Source organism: Panicum virgatum, chromosome 5N, assembly GCF_016808335.1.
Source record: "Panicum virgatum strain AP13 chromosome 5N, P.virgatum_v5, whole genome shotgun sequence".
NCBI classification, from domain to species: Eukaryota; Viridiplantae; Streptophyta; class Magnoliopsida; order Poales; family Poaceae; genus Panicum; species Panicum virgatum.
Genome location: NC_053149.1, coordinates 63,151,750 through 63,162,052, shown reverse-complemented (window position 1 = coordinate 63,162,052; position 10,303 = coordinate 63,151,750). Strand labels below are relative to the sequence as shown.

Sequence of the window (10,303 nt, the reverse complement as noted above, 5' to 3'; positions counted from 1 at the left end):
TCACCCCGTAGCCGGTGCCCGGTGGAGCCTCCCGCTTGTCCTCACCGGGGCTCTCCCCCCTGCACTGCACCCCTCGCCTGCCCTCGAACCGGTAAATAATACTCGCCGGCTCCCGCCTGGCGGTTAATTCCTGGCGCGATCACAGGCGCCTGCCCCGGGAGCCACTGACCAGCGGGTCCACGGCGCACTGGGTGGGGCCCAACCCCTAGATGGATTTGATTATCCGGTCGTCTTAGCGTGGTCCCTGTCACGTGGCTCGGATTAGCATACTTGTCCCGTCTGCCCCCATACACGTACGCAGCGCAGGGCTCGCTCGCAGCGGGTTGGAAGTTGAACACGGAGGCGGCCCGGCCCAAGTGGGCGGGGACAGGGATTGCAGCCTTCCCCTGCACGCAAATGCTCCCAAATGTTTACCAACACCGGCGCGGCATACCCGTGCTCGAACGGCTCACAGGATGCACAGCACAGTTTTTTTTTTGTAATGGCGCAGGCACGCGCACGCCACGCGGCACCACACAGACATGAAGAAACCTTAGAGCCATTGGAAACTTGGAAGGAAGGAGTCGTGTGTCTCGGCTCTTGAGGATGTAGTACTAGCCTATTTTTCAGTGTGGTGGAGTCGTGGAGACTGGACACCGCCACACCGGAGAGGCCTTGGACTTGGACCAGGACAGTGGTGGCATTTCGTCTGGTCAGCGTCGATTCGCCAGGCCCCAGGCGTGTGTTTGGCTTGAGCCTCGTGAGTCAAAGGGGGTGAGCATAAAACAACTGCTTCGGCAGCGCCAAACCAGCTGCCGTTTTCACCGTCCTCTAGACGACTGGAGTCTCGCGAGCCGGCAGTCCTCATTAGCCAGTCAACACAACACCGACAGCAATTAAGCTCCTGCTAACTAGTAGTACTCCTAGAAGCTTAATATACTTAACCAGTAGGACAGTCCACTCCTGCCATACAAAAACGCAGCGTTCCGGCGTCCAGTTGACCTCATCAATAACCAAACAGAGAGAGGAACCAAGGAGAAAGCAACAAAGAGTTCTTTCCTACCAATCTTTCCCAGCTCCTTTTCCCTTCACAGGCTCCACAATTTCACTGCGCGGCTATTGGTGTGCACCAAGCCACGCAGAAGCGCCGCTGGTCCTCGCACGATTTGAATGCCTGCAGCGCAGTAGCGAGTGTGTGCGCTGCGCGTCTGAGCCCTTTTCTCTTGCACCACCTCCCCGCGTGTCGCACTCGCGCCATTTAAGCGCTACGTGCTCAGCTCGGTAGCGAGGGGAGACGCCAGCTGCCGCGCACCGGTTTGTCCGGCGGCGGGTCGGCGCGGAGCATGGCGGTGGTGTTAGCGGGCGGCGGCGGCAGCAGCAGCAGCAGGGCGAGAGCGGCGGAGCAGGCGAGGCTGCCGTGGCGGGAGCAGGAGCCGAGGAGCCCCGACATGGCCGCGCCGCCGCGCCGGCAGAGGCCGGCGAGGGCAGCGGTCGTGTACTACCTCTCGAGGAACGGGCACCTCGAGCACCCGCACTTCATGGAGGTCGCGCTCTCCTGCCCCGACGGCCTCTACCTCCGAGGTACTACCGATCCTTTGCTTGCACATGCTTCGTTCTCGTGGCGTTTTGCCTTCCGTTTCCATGGCGCTGAGCGCGTTCAATGCTGTGTTGCCGTTGCTGCTGTGCTCGCAGACGTGATCGTCCGGCTCGACGCGCTGAGGGGCAAGGGCATGGCGCGCATGTACTCGTGGGCGTCCAAGAGGTAGGGGTTTTGCTTGCGCTGCGAGTTTGGTGCACCGCGCCGTGGCATTGGCATGTGTTCATTGCTGCCGGCAATGCAGGAGCTACCGGAACGGGTTCGTGTGGCACGACCTGGCAGACGACGACTACATCCACCCGGTGATCGGCCGGGAGTACGTGCTCAAGGGCACCGAGCGCCTGCACCCGGCGGCGCCGCCGCCCCCGCTGCTCGACGCGGCCGCCGCGTCCTCGTCCTCGTCGGGCTCGCAGGAGACGCCCACCTCGACGTCCTCCGCCAGGTGGGAGGCGCGCGGCGGGCCGGCGCACCGGAAGAAGAGCGCCAGCTCGTGCGGAGCGGCCGATGAGCTCGGCGAGTACGTGGTGTACAAGGGCGAGGAGCGCGCCGCGGACGCCGCGACGCAGACCGAGGACGACGTCGGGCGCGGCCGCGGCCACCCGAGGCGCGCCAAGGCTCCCGCCGCGCAGGACGAGCTGAGCCGGGCGGATACGTCGTCGCCGCCGACGGCGTCGACGAGCCCCGAGACGCTGGAGGCGCTGATCAAGGCGGACGGGCGCGTCCTGGCGGCCGTCAGCGGCAGCGGCCGGGCCCGGGCGCCGTCCGTGCTCATGCAGCTCATCTCGTGCGGGTCCGTGTCCGTGCAGGAAGCGCACGCCTCCCCGGTGATGCCGCGCGCTCACCGCCACCACCACCGCCGCGCCCGCCCGCCCCGCCCGCCGGCGTCCGCGGCCGCGGCGGCGGTCCCGTCCTACCGCGCGAAGATCGTGGAGGACAAGGAGTACTTCAGCGGCAGCATCATCGAGACCGCGAAGCGCTCGCCGGACGACGGCGCGTCCCAGGACATGGCCGTCCTCCGTCGCTCGTCGTCGTACAACGCGGACAGGTAATTCCAGAAGAAGAAGAAGAAAAAATCCCCCATCCCGCTCGCAATCATTGACGCCAGGACGCAAGCCGCCGCAAGCGCCCGGATCACCGATCCGTCGCTTACGCGAGACGCCTCTCATGGCATCCAGTAGTCAGTAGTAGTTAGGGTGAGCTGCCACTGTTGCATTGAACCACCCCGTCGTAATCGGCAGTAATGGCTCGCTCGTCGCCGCAGCGCAGCTGAACCCGCCGCGCCATTGCCGCACGCGCACGACGCGCTCCACCAGCGTCCACCTCCATAAATAGAAGTAGGTCTCGCGAAGCTGTCGCGCACCAGGCGTCACGGAGCTGATCGCGGGGACGGGAGGGGGTGGAGAATTTCGTCAGGACGGCGAACGGGGGACCTGCCCTGCTCCGTGCGAGCCGGGCAGGGTCGGTCGATGGCTCAGGCTCAATGCTCTTATGCTCGGGAGCACTGAATCCTCGAGCTGCTTTTTGGCGCGCGTACGCTCCAAGTTTCAGAAGGATTGCTCTGAAGCTAGTCGCAGACCTGTGGTACTGCGCAGTTCTTGAAAGAGGAACATAGAGTATAGGAGTACTACTCTACAGCCATGTGAGTGACGCGTACGAGAATAGTGATGATGAGAAGATGGTGATACGGTGATGAATATGACCGGGGCCGTGCTGATTGTGCTACCGTATGGCAGGGCGATAAAGCTGGAGCTGGCCAAGGAGGCCGGGGACCTGCATGACCGCTGCATCCCGCGGAAGCCCAAGGCCAAGAAGGAAGGGTACCTGGTCATCTCCTGCACCGCGCAGGGGAATAACAAGGGATGATGACGAGGGCGGCGTCGTCGGCATGTGGCCGTCATCCGGCGAGCTGGCTACCGGCGCCTGTGTGGTGTGGCTTCTTGCGTAGGGAACAGTAGATGGCTGCCCGGTGGTCCAGCTCAATTTGATGCCTTCTGCTTGCTAGATACTGCCTGTGATTCTCCGAGTTGAAGTGAGCTCTGTGCCTCTGTTGATATGTGTGCTGCCTCGTTCGTCTGAACTTCGTGCTGCTCTGTAATGGGTTCTCAGTGTTAGCGTACCTATATGTGCCCTAGAAAATGAAAAATGTTAACGTACTACTGGTATGTGCTTGATGAATGGGATCCGTCCTACGGCGTGATCGGTGGTGCATGGTAGCACGTACGGTGCCAATGCATTATGCTACAATCATTCACTCTGTTCGCTGGGCTGGAGCTGGAGCTGGTGGCTGGAGCGGTGTGAGAAAAAAATATTGTTGGCTGGCTGATGGCTGAAAACTGATGCTGGAGCGGTGTGAGAGAAAAACACTGTTGGGCTGGAGGCTGCCGGAGATGCCGAACATAGTGATTGCTTCTCGTCCTCTCTGATTCCTCCAAATCGTGAGATGTGTAGAATCTCGGCATAGCAGTACTCAGGGTTAACCATTTCGTTTTCCGATGAAATCCCGGTGTTTAGCGGAAACGAAATTTCGTTCTGAAATTTCGGTGGATTTTGGACGAAATTTGTTGAATTTTGAAACGAAATATATCGAAAAATACCGAAATTTCGGATCCCGGTAACTAGCGGAAACGAAAAAACCGAAATTTCGACGAAATTCCACCGAAAAGTTAAACCCTGACAGTACTCGACTGTACTGTGTTCCTTTTTCCTCCATCAGTTTATCTTGCGATTACCCCAGCTGTGAGATGGCTCCTCCTGGAAGAGGCACTGTAGACCTGTCGTGGTCCTTCGTGGAGCTGTAATGATTAGACGATTTTGCCCCTACTCGTACTTCATCTTACCATCTGTCTGCCTACACATCAGCATCGGTCCCCATGGTCAGCTCTCTCGTCTATGCCCTCCATCCTCTTCGTCGCACAACAGTCTCTTTCCTGACTACGAGATTGGGGTGGTACTAGTGCGCCCAGCGTGAGTAGCTTGCAACAGTGGCAAGCTTGGGGAAGCTATGGAGCATTGAGCGACAAGTGTCACCAGTGCTCGATGGACGGGCGATGAGGTTATTAGGGGTGGTAAAGAGTGTTAAAATCTAATCTAGATAATTTAGGTGCCCGGTTCTAAAAGAATCAGACTTTAATTTTATATAATTTTAAGTTAAAAATATGTAAAAGCCAAACTAGAGGTGCTGTGGTCTCTTCCAGAACCGGTGAGTTTTTTTTTTTGTGTGTGTCCAGAACCGGTGAGTTAAGAGGTTTCTGACGAGTTCCCGACAAGTGGGCCGGAACGGACTCTCTGAAAGTCCCAAAAAGAACGTGGACGGCCCAACTTTTAATTGAAATAAGAAGGCTATTAAGTGGGCCTCATGAGGATCCATCTTCTCTCTCGCTCGCTCTTTCCCCTTTCCACAGTTCTCACAGGCGACCGGCGGGCGATCTCTCAATCCCGGCCCGATCCCGTCGATTCCTCCCCTCCGGTGCCCTCGTCGGCGTCGGAGGGAGTGGAATCGGCGCGGATTCGGGTCTGGTTGTACATACCTACTATCTATAGGCGTAGTTCGTAGGCTAGTAGGTTAGGGTTTCCCTAGGCGGCGGATGGGGCGGCGGCTAGGTTTCTACTCCCTCCGAGGTGCGGTGGTGGGTGACGACGGCGGCAGCAGCGTTGGAGGCGTCGGCTCCTGCGGTTGCACTTCTTGGAGGTTAGCTATCCTTCTTCTCTTTTGCGGAAGGGAGGAAGTCTTTTGTTTCCCCATGGGATTTCTGTCATGGGCCATGGTCATGGCGACGGTTTGGATCGGTTGGTGGGAGAAGAGTTCAGAGGAAGACTGTTTGGATGCTCTTTCTCCCCTGTCGGTTGCTTTGTCGTCCGGTGATTTTGAGCTGCTGGCGGTGCTTGTGGCGTCAAGTCCCAAGTTCCTCGGCGTTGAGATGGCCGGCTGTCATCAGTTCCTGCTTGTGCGTTCAGTGGATCTACGGCATGTCGATGATTTTGGCGTGCTACTCGGTGAGGCAGTCAAAAACTTTGTTTCTTCGTCGAGTTGGGCTTTGGCTTCAAGCTGCAGCTTTGACGGCTTCATCTTCCAACCTCTGGGGTGGCGGTGGATCGTCGCGGGGCGGCTCCTTGCGCCGGTGACGAAGACAACCGGGAGGCCCTTGGGTGGACCAAAATGTATTTCTTTCTTTTTCCAAGGGTGTGTTTGTAAGAGTTGCAATGTAAACCTTCATATGTGAAATGAAATCCCGGTTTTCTCAAAAAAAAAAAAAGTGGGCCTCATGAGAGTATGACAAAACAAACATTCTTCCCATGCACTAGTGTTTCTGCCCCTCAAAAAAAAATGTTAGTGTTCTTCCTCCTCCCGAAGAATGCAGCCCCTTTTTGTCTCTTAATTATTGCTGTAAGATGTAAAGAGACACTGTCGGGCTGCAAATTAGGCACATATACACACATACTAGGCAGCCGTCCTCTCTCTCCTCTTGTCCAAATGCAAAGCAAGCATTACATGGGAGTTCATGTGAACACAAGAAAGAAGAAACGCATGCTAAAAATAAAAATCGACAGCCAATATTTGCATTAGTAGGTACACAATGCCGCCTCCTTTGCTCTCAAAAGTTCCCCATCGTACACTTGCCCATGGATCACGGTCGCGTCGTCTAAGATTCGAGCTGCGCGTACCAGATCCCCTGGATCTTCACATCCTTGGGCGCCTTGGCCCCGAGGTCGGTGTCCGACGGCTGCACGCTCTCGAAGACGCCGATGACCTCGCCGGTCTCCGGATTGCTCTTGGTCACGCTCAATGTGATGTTGCCCGTCGACGATGCGGCGTTCTTGATGTTCTCCTTCACGAGCTCCTCCTCGTCTCCTCTGCCTCCGGCGGGGAGCGCCACGGCGTTGTCGTACCCGGTGGAGCCACCACGGCCCTTGGGGTCGAGGAAGGAAGAGCCACGGTAGCTCGGCACGAGGAAGGGCCCGCCGAAGCTCTCGGGCTTGCCGGTGGCGACGAGCTGCTTGACGGTGAAGAGGAAGGGCACGCGCTCGCCTCCCGGGAGCTGCACGGTGACGGCGGCGTAGTCGATGCCGTCCTTCTCCTCGAACTTGAGGGCGCCGTCGGAGCCGACCTCGAGCGGGCCCTCGATCTCGTCGAGCGTGTAGGTGAGGCGGGTCATGAGCTTGGTCTTCTGGAACTCGGGCGGCGCGTTCTTGGCGATGCCCTCGGCCTTGACGGTGAAGGACGTCGGCTCCAGGCAGAACTTCTTCATCTGGTACTTGCCGGGCTTGAACGGGAAGGACTCGACACCGCCGTCGATGGTCGGGCACTGGTTCGCCGTGCCGGTCCCCTTCACCTCCATGTACGTCTTGCTCTGGATCTCGTCGTAGGTCAGCCTCCTGGGCGTGCCCTCCGCGCTCGCGCCCTGCAACCACGCACGCACACGTCAGCAATCATTCATCGCTCGACCTTGAGCGGCCAGCGGCAGCTCGAGGGTTTCTTGTATCGGCCGAAAATTCCGATATCTACATTTTATCGCTAGGGTTCAATGTTTTAAATCGCAGGCTATAGCAGTTAGCGGAAACTCTGACAAAACGCTAAGAGTCGCTATAGCGCACTTTAGCGGTCGCTAATCCAATTAGCGGATTAATTAAGAAAAGAAATAATGTTAATAAATGGGAGAAATAGGAAGGCCCTGATGAGAAAAAGATAGCCCAAAACTCTCCCCTACCGGCTCAGTACAGGCCCACGTGAACTTCCCATCCGCATCCCCACCCTACCAGCTAGCCTTATTCTACAGGCGAGAGCGGCGACAGCAGAGGCGATTTCATCTCCTCCGCCGATTCGGCCGGTTCTACGCCTCCGGCGCCGCTGCTGGTGTCAGAGAGCGTGAGGACGGGTCGGTCGGCGGCGGATTAGTCTATACTTACTTGGTATTGTATTTTTCTTCGCTTTACCCCTACTTTGTAGATTACAGTTAGGGTTGGAGTTGGCTCCGATGGGTACTTCGTCGGAGATCTTTTGTATCCTCCAAAGCTCTGTTGGTGTCTTTTGTGTTGATTTGGTGGGAGCCTGGTGGTGTTTGATGGGTGTGTGGAGTATGATGCCGGTGTTGTATGCGGGGGATTCGAAATCGACGATGTTCTTCTTCTTTGCTTTTTTATGCGCCGGTTCTCGATTCCCCTGGGGTTTCCGTTTCGCCGGATGTATCCATGACACCAGCTTCATCATCGGTCTTCCAATTATCGACACGGCTGCCGGAGATTGGAGGGTTGTTTCGTCCCTCCAAGGTGTTTCCGGTTATGGTCACCTTGTGAGGTTACCTCTCCACCAGCTTGCCTGTTTGGGTTGGTGTTCTTTGACCCCGTGCGGGTTTGCTGCTTGTTGACTGGAGTTCGCTGGCGAGGCCATTGGCGTCTGACTCCGGTGAAATTGGGGACTGCCCGGGGCGTTCAACGAAAAAACAGTATGTTCCATGCGTGCTACTGATGGGCTTCAAACTTGAAGACTTTTTGTCGACTCGGAGTTCGGCCGTGAGCTTCATCCTGGGTTACCTTCTTCATTGCGGGAGGTGGAGGAGGACCAGGCTGCGGCAACGACGGTTGACGGCGGCGACGAGCACTGGTTGCTCCTGTAGAGGACTTTTATGTAATTTCTTGTTTGTTCAGGGGTGGCCAGTTAGGGGCTGGTTGTAAGACTGTTGTATTAATAAAATCCAACCCTTTCTAAAAAAAATATTCTCATGATGTAAAAAAAAAACTAGCCTTATCCTCATCCCTGCCACTGCTCCTTCCTCCTAGAGCTTTCTAGCTGGCACTTCTTCCCCAATCCCCACCTCGTACTCCCCTGCTGCTGGCCTGCTGCTCTCTCCCCACCTCCAGCGTTGGCTTCGTGCTTGATGGCAGAAGCACTTCCTCGTCCTGCTCGAGTGCCATGCTGCTTCGCAGACCTGCTGGAGGGTTGGCTTCCTCCTCTCGCCAGAGCAGCCACGCCTCGCACCGCTTCCTCGCCCTGCTGGTGCACCATGTCCAGTGCCCCCTTCCTCGTCCTGATGGAGCGTCGCGCCGCACTGCTTCCTCAGCTCTGAGGAGATAAGGCGGCTCTTGATTCCACCAACCACCATCAACACGACGTCTGATTCTTCCTCTCTCCCTCTCCAGCAGCATGGATTAGAGATAGCGGCGCTAAAAGTGAGTCGCCGCTATGGGATTTAGCGGAGAAAAGCGGCGTAAAAGCGGGTGTAGCTGAGATAGCGGAAGAAAGGGGCATATCGTAGCGTGGAATCTCTTCGGCCGCTATTGCGGCGCTAAAGCGTTCGATAAAATTTGATATCTCATATTTATTTTTCTATTTATTCTACTTCTACACAAACAACTCAAGTCCACCGTGCGATGATCCTATACTCATAGTATTCTATTTTTATTTTATCTGTGAACAAGTGATGTTTAATAACTTAGAAATAATTTCAAATCAAATTATATAATTTTTTCAAAATAATTTGAATTTTTTTGAATTTAATTTGATATTTCCAATATATCTTGTTTATCCTATTTCTCAATGATCTCTGATAAATTTTAAATTTCAATAACGAAAACCCTCCTGCTAGCACATGACAAATCGGAATCAGGCACGCTGGCAGCTTGCTTACGGAGACGAGGAGCGCCGAGGTGGCGAGCGCGAAGCCGGCGAGCTTGGCGGCGTCGACGCACTTGCTCGCGACCTCCCTGATGTCGGACTGCAGGGAGCACGTGATCCTGGCCGCGCCGGTGTCGACGCCGAACGCCCTGGCGACGTGGGACGGCTGACGGGACGGCAGCGAGGCGGAGGCGCGGCCGCCGATCTTGGCCGGCTGCATCAGGGTGGCCGCGGCTTGGAGTGACGCTGCCATTGCCGTCGCTGCGCCTGCGCTCTCCTCGATCGGACCTTCGCCTCTGGTGCGTGTGTCGTGAAGTCCGTCGTGAAGGGCGGGTGAGCGTTATCTACGCGCAGCTAAGAGGAGCGGATAAGGCGTGGCCTCCGATTGGTGCCTTGGGGCTGTGGCGATGCCGCGACGTGGACGCGGAGCGATAAGGTGTGGCCTCCCATTGGTGGCTTCGGGCTATGGTGATGCTGACGTGGACGCACACGTGGCATGTTTTGCGGCGGGGACTGGCAGAGCAAGGATCTGTTTCTATAGGTCTTTCTCAGCCAACTCCTCCTCTTTCTCGGATCATTTCTGTATATGGAATATTCATATCACATGAACCTGAATTTCTGAATTTTCAACACATTTCAGGTAACAAATCCATCACATTCAGATGAAGAAGTGATTGCAGACCTCTTGCACATATGGACCGAAGACTCCAAATTTCCAATCAACATCTTCTAACTTAATTCGGGATTTCTAATCAGCAGCCAATTTTATGCTCTGAACTGTGCAGAGTTTCAGTTCTGTTTGAAGGAGATGCTTATCTTTAATTTTAGCATGTGAAATCAATGCTTACGTTCTGTATCCTCTTTATGTGCCTTGCAGCTTGATCCATTTGCATATGCACACATGCATCAACATGCACCGTGATGCTAGCACGAGTGTGCAGGTTCAAAGAGGCACTGTATTTTGCAACTCTTTCAGTATTAAAAAACTCGGCTGGGTGGGGTGTGACGGCCCCATCCGTTTTCATTAAGAGGAAGCGACAACGGCTTACTCCCCAGCCGAGAAACCTCTCGAATCCTGGCCCATGCCCACAGGACCCAAGCCCCTGCTCATGCCCAGC

The 10,303-nt window shown here is 56.0% G+C and overlaps 2 protein-coding genes and 1 long non-coding RNA gene across 3 annotated transcripts; 2 read left to right on the top strand and 1 right to left on the bottom strand.

The window, feature by feature from the left end:
* Positions 1-1,047: 1,047 nt before the first annotated feature.
* Positions 1,048-3,773, top strand: LOC120671923 (protein SOSEKI 2-like). Its single transcript, XM_039952187.1, has 4 exons — positions 1,048-1,560; positions 1,672-1,741; positions 1,821-2,621; positions 3,310-3,773. Exons 1-4 carry the CDS (start codon positions 1,323-1,325, stop codon positions 3,437-3,439), a joined length of 1,239 nt encoding a protein of 412 aa, XP_039808121.1. The 5' UTR covers positions 1,048-1,322; the 3' UTR covers positions 3,440-3,773.
* A 2,156-nt stretch (positions 3,774-5,929) lies between these two features.
* Positions 5,930-9,577, bottom strand: LOC120675703 (oxygen-evolving enhancer protein 1, chloroplastic). Its single transcript, XM_039956908.1, has 2 exons — positions 9,199-9,577; positions 5,930-6,975 (listed from the first exon to the last, which is right to left on the bottom strand). Exons 1-2 carry the CDS (start codon positions 9,436-9,438, stop codon positions 6,217-6,219), a joined length of 999 nt encoding a protein of 332 aa, XP_039812842.1. The 5' UTR covers positions 9,439-9,577; the 3' UTR covers positions 5,930-6,216.
* An 8-nt stretch (positions 9,578-9,585) lies between these two features.
* Positions 9,586-10,043, top strand: LOC120675704. The gene is made up of 2 exons (XR_005675454.1): positions 9,586-9,726; positions 9,826-10,043. It is a non-coding gene; the product is annotated as an uncharacterized LOC120675704 (long non-coding RNA).
* The last annotated feature ends 260 nt before the right edge of the window (positions 10,044-10,303 follow it).

What these genes read in the sequence shown, in the direction of transcription:
- LOC120675703 (XM_039956908.1), bottom strand. Translation starts at nt 9,438, where the DNA reads ATGGCAGCGTCACTCCAAGCCGCGGCCACCCTGATGCAGCCGGCCAAG. An exon ending in CCTCGGCGCTCCTCGTCTCC is followed by an intron (nt 6,976 to 9,198) that starts GTAAGCAAGCTG and finishes GCGTGGTTGCAG; the next exon opens with GGCGCGAGCGCGGAGGGCAC.
- LOC120671923 (XM_039952187.1), top strand. Translation starts at nt 1,323, where the DNA reads ATGGCGGTGGTGTTAGCGGGCGGCGGCGGCAGCAGCAGCAGCAGGGCG. An exon ending in TACTCGTGGGCGTCCAAGAG is followed by an intron (nt 1,742 to 1,820) that starts GTAGGGGTTTTG and finishes CCGGCAATGCAG; the next exon opens with GAGCTACCGGAACGGGTTCG. An exon ending in TCGTCGTACAACGCGGACAG is followed by an intron (nt 2,622 to 3,309) that starts GTAATTCCAGAA and finishes ACCGTATGGCAG; the next exon opens with GGCGATAAAGCTGGAGCTGG.